General features: G+C 37.6%; 1 protein-coding gene across 6 annotated transcripts in view; it reads left to right on the top strand.

Moving 5' to 3' along the window:
- The window catches only part of THSD7A (thrombospondin type 1 domain containing 7A), a 293,837-nt gene that overhangs the window by 235,322 nt on the left and 46,046 nt on the right, over positions 1-12,469 (top strand). For all 6 annotated transcript variants that reach the window (XM_042475198.1, XM_042475201.1, XM_042475199.1 and 3 more), the window contains one exon: positions 8,382-8,560. In XM_042475198.1, coding sequence (XP_042331132.1) covers positions 8,382-8,560 — 179 coding nt within the window. The remainder of the gene's footprint in view (positions 1-8,381; positions 8,561-12,469) is intronic.

Here is a 12,469-nt window from a genome sequence, read left to right as displayed (position 1 = left end):
CAGTGGTTTCTGAGAGCAGCCAGCAAAACAGAGCTTTGCCAGCAGAAGGCTGTTTCTGCTGAAATTTTGCTAAAGAGAATTGTACCTTATCCTACCCCCCCCCCCCCAAAAAAAACCCCTAGGTGTGTTTTTGAAGTAGGATTGTGCTGCTCTTTTCATTTTTTCTCTGAAATAACAGAACTGTCTTCCAGAAAAATGTGCGTAGGACCCTGGTGTTAGAATCAATTGTCTTGATGGTGTGCTTGATATTCAATGATACTAAGCACATTCAATCATGGTTTATTTGAGAGAGGCTGTTTTTACTCATCTGGATCTCGCTGATCTATTATCTGAACGTGTTGAGACACAAGGAAGACAATGTTGCTATTTTAACTAGTGTCACTCTTCCTAGTCTTGCAATGAGTCATGACCCGTAAGGTGTCTATTAGCATGAAAAACTAGGGAAGCCTCCCTTCAGTAAAGAAGAGACCAAACTGCTGATGTAGAAGATCAATGGCTCTGTGCCACTAAAGCCTCGGAGGCTAATCTTGAAAACATGATAAAAGACATGCTGCAGTTCAATTCATCATTCGATGGGCTCTTGTGACATAGCCATGAATACAAACACTGTCAGGTAGATTGTAAATACCTTTGAAAGTCAAGGGAAATGCAAAAAGTTGTGTCCTTCACTACACACTGGAAGAGCAGCTGTATAGAAACTGTACTCTCATAGTAACAAATATAGGATGCTATACAGTTTCCATAATTTCAACTTTATATTCCTAAAAAGGTGCATGTTGATTGTACCCATCTTTGTCTCTTTGAGACAGCTACATCTACTAAGAAATTGTCCAACTTTATAAATGTCAGATTATATATGAATCACAACAGGCATTTTTTGTACTGCTGAGTAAAAACCAACACCTAATATTCCAATTTCTTTCTTTTATTATTTGAGAGTTGCTTATTTAATATGTTTGGATTATATCCACCTATATCTAGAATGAGTAATACAAAAGTCTTAATTGGGCAATCAACCTGCCTTCCTCTGGTTTCTACCTAATCCAGTTGAGAGAATTACTACTAACTGATAGTTAACTAACCAATGTGTAAAATACTTTATCCTCACAGTTACTGTGTATCTTTGAGTCATTTCTGACTTATGGGGACTTTAAGGTGACCCTTTCGTAGGGATTTCTTGGCAACATTTGTTCAGATGATGTTTGCTATACTTTATACATTTGTTATTTGATACCTTTATATCTCAGCTTTCCTCCAGTGAACTGAAGGTGGTGCACATGGCTTTTCCCCTCCCTTTGTTTGTTCAATAACCCTGAGGGTGTAGATCAGGACTTGTAAAGGAGATAAATTTATTTGAGACTTTCTTTTTTCAGAACGTATAGTGGATCTTTAGTATCTGCTGGGATTTGGTTCCAGGACTCCCATGAAGGCCAAAATCCATGGATGCTCAAGTCCTATTAAATACAATGGCATAGTTAAATGGTGTTCCTTATATAAAATGGCAAAATCAAGGTTTGCTTTTTAGAATGTATATATATATTTAAAATATTTTCAAGCCGTAAATGCTTGAAACCATGGATAAAGAATCCATGGAAAAGGAGGACCGACTGCACATGTGTGCACCATAAATTCTGTTCAGTGGTGTTCTGCTCCTACCCAGTCTGATACTTTCATACAGAGGCAAGACTGGGCAGCTGCCTGCATTTTATCCTCCTCTCCTATTCACATAAAAAATAAAAAGTTGTGATGGATAGCCCTGCAGTTCTAACCCTGAGGCTCCTGTCACTCACCTTACCCTTTTACTCTCAGGATCTCTCCAAGGATCTGGTACTCAGGCTCAAGGTGAGCGCTATTGTGAACAAGTGCCTGTGTTAATTAGTGGGTTCAGTGTAGTAAGGTGTGACCAGTTAATTGAAAACAGCCACAAATAATTGTAGAAAATGCAACCAATAACAATTTATTATGTAACAGCTAAGTTTAACTCCCTAAACCCTTTCTACATTCCCAGCTCCCAAACCTCTATTAAGATTTTTTTTCAATTCCTGCCTTCCTAACAGGTCTTCACTCTGTCTCTGACTGCCCTAACTCTTTTATAGACAAGCTTCTAGGGCTCCATCTGCACTGCAGAATTAATTCAGTTTGGCACTGTATTAACTGCCATGGCTCAATGCTATGAAATTTTGGGATTTTTAGTTTTGTAAGCTATTTAGGTTTCTCTATCAGAAAGCTCCAGTGGCACAACAAACTATGGATCCTAGGATTCCATAGGATGGGGCCATGACAGTGTCAAACTGAAGTAATTCTACAGGTGGAAGCATTCTGAAGGCTGTGAATATCTGCCTCTAACCAGGCTTGTCCAGCTTCTCTCTTTACCGATGTGCAGAGATCATTAATAATGCAGGTGTGAGAAGCAATATTTCTGGCAACAGCAGCAACAACAGTATTCTATTCTCTTTTGAATTACTCATTATACTCCATTGTTTTCAGAGCCAGTCTTAGCCAATCTGGTGACCTCTATATGTATTGGATGGTAACAATTGTCACACACACAGACACACACACACAGACCCACCAGCATGGCCATGCTGTGTAGAGATGATGAGAGTTTTTGTAGAAATGGAGGATACTGGGTTGTGGAAGACTGTTTTAAGCATTTTTCTCTCACCCTGGGTTAAGAACCTGTACTTCTTCTCATTTAAATAGCACACACAAACACACAATTTTATATGCATATAGGACAATCATATGTATAGCTGCTGTTTCATGGCTATTGCTTCCATATCTATAGTGACAGTTGGTGGCTTCCATTTCCACTAAGTGGTGAAAACATGTTGGAGTTTATCAGACAAGGGAAATTGGAAGTATAATCCAATGGCAATCCCAACGCAATCATGGGGTTTAACGTTATTGCATCAAGGACTACCACATGCAATTTCGGACAATGGGAAGTCAGTCCGAACGCAATCATGGGGTTTCTCATTATTGCATGATAGACTACCACATGCAATTTCAGGCAATGGCAAGCTATTTTTGGGCAATGGGAAGTCAGTTCAAATGCAATTCAAATTCACGTAAATTTGCTGAACTAGCGAATTCACATGAATGCATTCTGGCCCCACTTTCTTTTCATTTAAAATTAAGAGAAATTCCTCCCGTGTGATAAACTCCTTTGAAATTTAGTCCAAAATTCCCTTGACCCACCTTTTTAAAGAAAATAATTAGCATGACTAATGTTTTCTAGGACAAGTAAAGTTAGGGATTTACATAAATGGCTGACTTTGGAGTGGGAGGTTATATAAAGCATAGGTTCTTCTTTCAGTACCTGTCCGTGGTGATTGTAAACAGCTTTTTTAGTTTTTGTGTGCTTTTTGTTTTATGCCTCCCTTTTTGTACATTTTATCTACACCTTTTTAAAAATCTGTTTCATGATATTCTCTAGGATATAATTACACGGTGTGCTTATGTTCTCCACTCCTCATCCCAAGCTCATAGATCTCCTTATGTATTTATTTCATTTTCTCCTTGAATACACTTCCTTTTCCATCCTTCTCTTTCCATTTTCTCTGTAAGTGTCCATTTCTGTCTGCCTGTTTCTTATTACTTATAGGGCTGCATGGGCCAAACATGTGAGAGACGATGAATGTCTCAGTCAAGTGTTGAGACCACTAGGTCATAGGGTTAGAGTTCAGTGGATTTTTTTTAATTATTATTTTGTAATTAAGCTTTAACCAGTTTTGCAGATGTCTAGTTTTATCATGAGTCACATCATATGGTATTCTGAACCATGAAAGCTTCCATTTGGAGTGGAAGGGCAGAGTTGTTATTGTTATGTGCCTTCAAGTCGTCTCCAACTTATGGCAACCCTAGTCTCCAGCGTCATAGTCCAATGATCAAACCACTCCATCAAGCTGCCTCTCAAAAGGCAGGATGATACCTGTAAAAAAAGAAATGCCTTTGCTTATTCAGAAACTATGGAGAAATTGAATTCAGTTATGAAGACAGCAAGCTCAGCCCCAACCAGGTGCTTTTCCAGCAGCCCATAGATGGGAGTTTTAAAACAATTTCACTGCACTGAAGATGGTCATGTTTTCCAGATGAACTTCTTTTTGCTAGAATCTATTTCTTTTGTATCCTAGAATTAACACACATGGTCTGTTCTAGAACTATTTTCTACCATCAGATATTTCATTTCTGAAGTAGACTATTGTAGACTGATAGAGTTGATGAACTCATAGATAACACTGGTTAATGTCCCTTTCCTAATGTTGATCATGGTGGTACAGAAGGAACAGAAATCAGTTTAAATTTATATCTTTCTGTATGAGCTCTGACTCTAGTTGATGTAGTTCTGGTCTGCCATTTTATTTATCAGTGACATGTCCCAAGGATATTGTATGCATTATCCTACTTTGCTCTGAGCAAAGTAGATGTCATTCACCATCTATATGCCAGTGGTTCTTATGGTAGTTGGCACCCTCGGTTTTCTTTTTATCGGCAAAATATTCCTCTACCATATGTGAATTAATGGCAAATATCCACATGTCTGACCTTAAATATGTGTATGTGTGACAGATCTGGTTTGTTTTCTTCTTTGTTTATTTAGGAATGTATATTCTGCCACTCTATAAGGCATAGTTTTAATGAGTGGTTTTGTAATCCTTAAAAAGCAAAATGCAACTACTAAAAATCCCATTCTATCAAAATCAATTACAGATAATCAAGAACTACAATCAGCAGAAACCCATTTTGATCACAAAGTAAATTGTTTACAAACCTAGGAATTTTTTAAAAGTGGACTTTCTAGGTGCCTAAAATGAAATAACATATAATAAAACAGGCACCAAGCTGGCTGGGGGCGGTAATGGAGTGTTCAACAGATTGGGTAGGGCTATCTATTTGCCATATATATACCTCACTCTCAGATGCCAAGGTCAGTTGAAAGAAGAGCTCCTCATATCTTAACATTTTGGCAGGTTGATGTACACGTAGGCAGTCCTTCCAACAAACCAAGTTAATAAGACTAATCGTTATTTAAATCAGGGTGGGGAACCTGTGGCTTTCTAGATGTTTTATATTACAGCACTCACGTCCCTTACTGTTGCTCATGATGGATGAAGTTGATAGGAGTTATAGTCTAAACATTTCCAGAGCCAAAGGTTCCCTATCCTTGTTTTTAAAAAATTAGCAGTACACTGGGTCCTTGGTATTTGCTAAAGTTGTGAATATCAAAATCTGAAGATGCTTGTCACAGTATATATAATGGGGTAGTAAAATGGTGTCCCTTATATAAAATAGCAAAATCAAGGTTTTCTTTTGGTTTTTGGTTTTTTAAAAATCTCACCTAGTACAACTATTGTTGTTGTGGGCCTTCAAATTATTTCTGACTTATCATGGGGTTTTCTTCGCAGAATTTGTTCAGAGCAGGTTTTGCCATTGTCCTTCTCTGAAGCTCAAAGAATGTGACTTGTGCAAGGTCAGCCATTATGGTTCCAAGGCCAAGTGGAGATTCAAGTCCCAATCTTCCAATGTCCATCATTCAAACCACTACACCATACTGGTTGTTATGCACCTACTAAATCTCACCTTCTTGTTCATGTTTTGTTTCAGATTGGGAGACAGGGTGCAGCCCCAGTTCAGAATTAAAGTAGTTTGATGCCATTTTAACTGCCATGACTCTATCCTGTAGAATCCTGGAGTTTGTAGTTTGGTGAGACATTCAGCCTGGTCTGTGAAAGAACTTGATTCTGCATCAAACTATAAATCCTAGGATTCCACAGGGTAGAGGAATGGCAGTTTAAGTGGCATCAGACTGCTTCTGCAGTGTGTATACACCCTTAGTGTTTTCTTTAATTTCTATACTGAAATTTTCACACATTTTGAAACACATTCTCTCATGGGTGCAAATATTTACACAGTTTTTCAAATTTACACAACTTTTCCCTACTGACTAAAGTTTGTGACATCTTCTCTTCCCACGCCACATGTGTGAATGGTCAAAGTGAAGCACTCTGTCTTTATTTTTGCAGCAAGCCTCAGGAGTTGTAAAAATACTACCATATTTGTAAGAAATGTCATGATAGGCATTCCACTCCATCCCCCATAATTTACACTTTTCCTTTCCTAACTGACCCTCAGCTTTCTGACCCTTCCAAGCATGTTCAATTCTCATGCCTCCCTCTCCTCATTTTCTCTCTCCCCTATGGATATTCCCTCCATATTTTGTATATGTGTGTGTCTCTCCCCTATGGCTTTTTCCCTCCATATTTTGTATATGTGTGGGTGTGGGGGGATACCTCTGCAACCTCTCCAGAACATGTGGCTATTTCCCTCTCTTTTTTCAGTTGCCATGTTTTGGCCCCATTTCTGTTAGTGCTCACCACCCTTGTTTCCTGTTGGTGGGGAGTACTGTCACATATTTTTATACCACACATATATTTATGACACCATCTTCTGTGGCAAAAAAGAAAAGCCAACGTAGTTTTTCTAAGAACTGTAGCAAGTGACCTCCACTTGCCCTAGTAGCACTATCATCACCTTTCAAACCATCGACAATCGGAGCCAAGCATCTGAATTTTCTTCCAAGCAATTACTCTGTGTAGAATGGAGGGGCAGATGGCTGTTAATCTGCAGATCACTGGTGTGGCCAATCACTCTCTCTTTTTAGCCTCAGTAGTGTGCAAAGTGTTAAGTTCACTGGCTTCAAGAGGATCAGGCACATTTAGTTTAGCGGGTGTGTGAACATATGTTGTGAGCACCACCACTGTCTCTCAGTTTAGCTGTAGAGGGGTGAAATGGCAGACTGATTGTAAAGACATTGTGTTTATGTTGTAAGGGTGATATAACAAGAGGCAGGCTGGTGTTGTTTTATATATGTCAGAAAGTCTCAACTATAGATATTTGATGAACATAGATCCTAGTGGGCTCAGGTATTGCTTCAGTGTAGTCCCTGGATGCATGTCTCAGCTTCTCAGTTAAATTTTTAATATCAGGCTTAAAGCTGAGGAAATATCTGTATTGACAGAATCTTGTCAAGTTATCATTTTAATCTTGTAACCCAGTGTACTCAAACATTTTACTCATGGGACCCACCCCCTTTACATCTACATGCATACATCCACACACACCCCTTCAATATAGTATATTAATAAAAATATTGTGTTTATTTAGTTTGTGTATTTTTATTTGCACCTTCACGTATTATCATCTTTAAATTTATACTTCTTGTAGTACTAAAACTTGGGGTCATGCACTGAATTTATTGTTGTCCTTCTGCTGGCAGGCTAAGACCTTTTTCTTTAGACAGGCATATAAAACAGAAAGCTTTTAAATAACATCCCACGGGTGGTGTATTGTTTTATAGTTTTAAAGTGCTTTTATCTTTTTAATTGTATTCTATTTTAAAGCAATTGATCTGTTTTAATTTTGCAACAGTTTGATTCTATTTTAATTGTCACTTTTGAAAGCTTTTAATTGTATTTTTGTAAGTTTTTAATTGTAAGTTTTTAGACTGTAAGCCACTTTGGGTCCTAGTTTTGGGAGAAAAGGATTGGTGATATTGAGGACAGTCCAAACATAGCATTGACATTGGCATTGCTTAATTCAGTTATGGCATGGATGGGAGAAATCTTTGGGTCTTCTAGATTTTTTGGTTTACATCTGCCATTGACACATCCCAGCATAGTAAATGGTAAGGGGTTGTGAGATTTGTGGTCCCAGACATCTGAAAAGTGATAAGTTCACCAGCCCATTTGGCAAAATTATTTGCTACCAACAAGGTAGTGATTATAGCCACCAGTTTAGGCATGTGTAATGAGAAGAAGTCAAATGTATGGAGGTTAGGGTTATCAATGGTTGTAATCAGTGGAGTAGAACCTGCATATTTGGCAGCAGTGTGCCTCTGAATACCAGTTATTGGGCAGAAAAGTGGGCAGTTACCCCTATGTCCTGTTTGTCACCTTCTAGGAAAATCTGTGTAGCCTCTGTGTGGGAGTGGGGAGACTTCGGCTTGGGTCCAAAATTTATTCTTTTGGGTCCCAGTCAGTCTTAATTTTCCCAGATCACTCTCAGTCTTTCTTCATGATACCACTCTTTGGGGATTTCCAAGCTTTTTATGTTTTTCTTCCATTCTTTAAAATTGAAATTTTCCACCTTAAAGCTTAGTTGCTGGGAATAAGTTTAAGATGAAAAATATGCTGTCTCTTTTTGATCTTAGTCTTTTGCTTTCAACCCCACACACCCATTGGAATGCTAAAAACATCTCTGAAATTGAACTGAATTATACTGAAAGTGTTTTGTCACTTTTGAATGAGATGAATCTTTGATTTGATCCAGTTTGGTTCTTCCTGTGTTCTGAGTTTGTGCTTTCACTTTTCTTCACCCAGGATACATTGAGGAAGCCTGCATCATTCCTTGCCCTTCAGACTGCAAGCTCAGTGAATGGTCCAACTGGTCTCGATGTAGTAAATCATGTGGCAGTGGAGTTAAAGTCAGGTCTAAATGGCTCCGGGAGAAGCCCTACAATGGTGGAAGGCCCTGCCCTAAGTTGGATCATGTCAATCAGGTATTTTCCTATTCCATCATCAGTGTTCCTTTCTTCAGAGCTGTATGAATAAGAACTAAGCTTTTCCTTATAAATACCTAATGTAAGACACAAGCATCAAAATACATGAAGATCTAAGAAAGGGGAAAAAAAATAACTAGTTCATCCAGTCTTTGTCACTTTGATCTCTTTGTATCTGTTCAGGAACTGACTTGAATGTCTCTTTAACCTATTGCCTTCATAACATGTGGAATCCTTGTGAGTTTATGTTGGAGCGGTAATATTTAATTGTTCACATTCATTTATTAACATCCTTTAAAATCAGCTACAACGTCCCTAACTGAGCAACACATATTTTTAATTTTGAAAAATTGTTACAAATATAAATATTCTAAAAATTGCAGATGGCAGCCATCACGTTAAAACAGGGAGCCCTCCTTCACTGTCATGCAGAAGATAACATGTCTTCTACAGATATTGGAAAAGTTACTTTTTGGCGTATGAGAATTCAGCTGGAAATTACTGTTTCTCTTTGAATTCAGATGACAGCTTGGAAAAATTACTTGATGGATTGGATCACCTCTAGTCAAGGTGGCTGTAGGGAGTGTGTGGAGTTGTCATCCAAAAGTTACTTTTCCAGTTCTGGCCTTCTTAGATGATGTGACATAGAGAGGTCCCATCTAAAGAGAAGGCTTTTGTCCTTTCAGCAATCTACACTATTTTAATCATATGCAGATTTCATTGATTACTGGATTAAACCTCATCAATCATGCTAAGATTTCTTTCAAGTAACTGACAGCCATACTCTATACTGGTTCATTAGTATTCCAGGGAAATTGTCTTTCATACATTTTGGTCAAAACTAAACAATGGAGATGGGGGAAAGTCCCCCCTTCTCCATTGAAGTAAATGTTAGAAGTAGACTAGAATCAGTCACAGGAGATTATAGTGCTGGGATGAACCTCTAGCAGATGTTAAATAAGATCTGGGTTTGATCCATCCTTAGTCATGCTGAGAGCAGACCCAATGAAATTGATCAGTCTTAAATCCGTCATGACTAACTTGACCCATGGATTTCAGTGAGCCTGCTTTGAAACATTACAACACTGGATCCACTAAGTCCACGCAGTCTTGCTCCTATTTCAAATAATTAAACAGTAGAAGAAAGGCAGTATTGTGTGTTTTAGACTAGATTTATTTCCATCTTGAATTTTGATTTAATCTGTTTCTTTTCTCCAGCAAAGAAAACAGCAAGTTTTCATTTCCATAAATTCCCTTTCATGTATGAGAGAAGGGGTATAAAGAGAGTAACTGTCTGCCATTCTTGAATAAGATGTACATTTCCTAAATGCCATCATGTTGACATTTTGCAGGCACAGAAGGAAATGGCCTGCTGATTTGATTTTCCACTTAAGAGGATGTAATTAGTTCTAGTTTAGAACATAATAAGTGTTAAACTAAAGCTAATAAACCAAATTTGTAATCCAATTTAACACCAAACACAAGTGAGCATTTAGCCTAGGTTTAATAAGGGAAGGTATTCAAACATGGAGGTAAAATATTTTAATGGAAGTCTTCTGATTTCTGACTAATCCAGAGTTCTTCAAAATATATCTACTCCTCTTTAGCTGTCATAATATTAGATGGATCAAGCTAGCTTTATTCCAAGTATTGTGTGGTTTATAGCTACAGCAATGCTGCCCTCTCATGGTAGTTAATATGGTGTTTATTGGATTTCTAGATTTAGTTTTCTCATTGGAAGGGTTCATCTGAACAATCACATCTGTTTTTCACTGTCATAAGACAGATGTGCAAGAATTTTCAATCAATAAATGCTTCTTCTTCCTAAATTTATACTTATTTATTTATAGTGGCAAATTTAGTACCATTTGTTGCAAGTCTGGTGGGTGTAGATATAGATGGAGGTAGGGTTTTCATCTGGTCATGTTGTAGGATGGTAAAGTGGATATTTATTTGCAAAAAGAAATTAACATATATAAATGGGTACAAAGCATAGCTACAACTCACTGATAAAATAAAAAAAAGGTTTCAGTAAAGAGGGGGTGGGATAAGGGCCAGAATGACAAACAGTGCAAACCCTCAGTTAAGAATAATCACAGTAATGTTTGTACAGGCTGAGTTTCCCTTATCCTAAATGCTTGGGACCAGAGTTGTGTCAGATTTTGGATTTATTTATTTATTTACTGTATTTGGATACCTGTATTTGCATATATGTACATAATGAGATATCCTGGAGATGGGACCCAAATCTAAACACAAATACTCATTTAAGTTGCATTGCATATATACCTTATATACATAGCCGTAAAGTAATTTTACACAATATTTTTTTAATAATTTTGTGCGTAAAACCAGAGAACAAAGATGTCACTGTCTCAGCTATTCCAAAATTTTTTGATTTTTGGAATATTTCATATTTCAGAATTCCAGATAAGGGAAACTCGACCCTTACTTTGGAATGAGTTACAGGTTTTTGTGTGAATCAAAACTAGGCATACATGTTTCACGCACATGTGCACACACAATATAGCAAGAAACAGAATACAAAAATCCACACAATTGGATTTAATCCAGGCCCTGGCTTCAGTTACTAGAAGATCCCCATCCATCCATTCACCTAACTCTCTTTCCTCTTGAGGGTTATTCACACACTTTGGTTTGCAACACAACTACATAAATAATCACACACATTCCCGATTAGTTGTTCACACTGTTTTTTATTAGAACTGGACTTGTGCGCATCTATGCAAGTTCTGTTGGTTGCATGTGTCAGCACTGTTCAAGACATGCAGAGTTTTATCCCAGTTTATCCTGGGCCCACATCAGTTATTCACACAGCTGACAATGTGAATCTGTCAGGAAAACTAAAAAAACAAAACCAAAAAAACCCTGAGATAGATTATCCCAAGTTTTGTGAGGTTTTTGGCAACGCCTCCCAAATAAAACTTAATCAGATGCATTCAAAATTAATGTGAACAACACAGATTCAACCCATGTTCTCCCGGGATTATTTACACCCTCTCAATAACCCCTTGTGCAAACACTACATCTCACCTCATTTTAGGAATGGAGTGGGGTCCTTGACACTTTGGCCTGGTGATGCTGTCTTTAGAAAGGAGTAGTAGCAGGTCATACAAAGAAACGGTTAGCTTGGATAAAGTAGCAAGAGCAATTTTAAAAACAAAGCAGTGCAGTAATAACCTGCCCACTGGGTGGAAGGGTGCTCTGAGATGAAATCGTACAGGTTGTATTCTTTGATATTTAATACACTATATACTATATCTGTATGTGGAGAAATGCCACACATGCAGTCTGCACTAGTGACCTGACCACTGCCTGGGGCTATGTCATTAATCTGTACCTTATCTCCAGTTTAAAGAATATCAGAACCTGACTACCAGTCTGTGTTTGCAATAAAAGTTGTGCACGGACAACACTTTAAAAAAAAATTCAAACATAAATGCAAGGATTAGAAAATTAAACAGACCTGAGGATCAATTTTTACTACATAGATAGATAGATAGATAGATAGTAAAAATTGATATATATTGAGCATTTGCTGATTGTGCCTTTTGTTTCTTAACAAAATAATGCTTTGTTTCTGGTAGCAAAGGATTATTACATGTCCCAAGCAACAAGGGAGTGGTGGGAGGTAGAGAAAAGATTAATCCAATGAGTAAAGTGAAATGAGAATTGGAGTTGACAAAATTGAAATCAGAACTTTTTCCTCCATAATAAAAAAAATGAAATCCCCCCCCCCAAAAAAAAACAACAGCAAAAAATCCAGAAAGTGCAGGAAAGGAGTTCAGCGAAATATAATTTCCCAAGCATAAGTCTTCTAATCAAGGAAACTATAGAAAAACCATAGAAATTTCAACAAACACCAGTAAAATATATACCAGTAACGTA

This window comes from Sceloporus undulatus, chromosome 6 (assembly GCF_019175285.1).
Source record: "Sceloporus undulatus isolate JIND9_A2432 ecotype Alabama chromosome 6, SceUnd_v1.1, whole genome shotgun sequence".
NCBI lineage: Eukaryota > Metazoa > Chordata > Lepidosauria > Squamata > Phrynosomatidae > Sceloporus > Sceloporus undulatus.
This window is presented reverse-complemented; position numbering and strand designations above follow the sequence as displayed.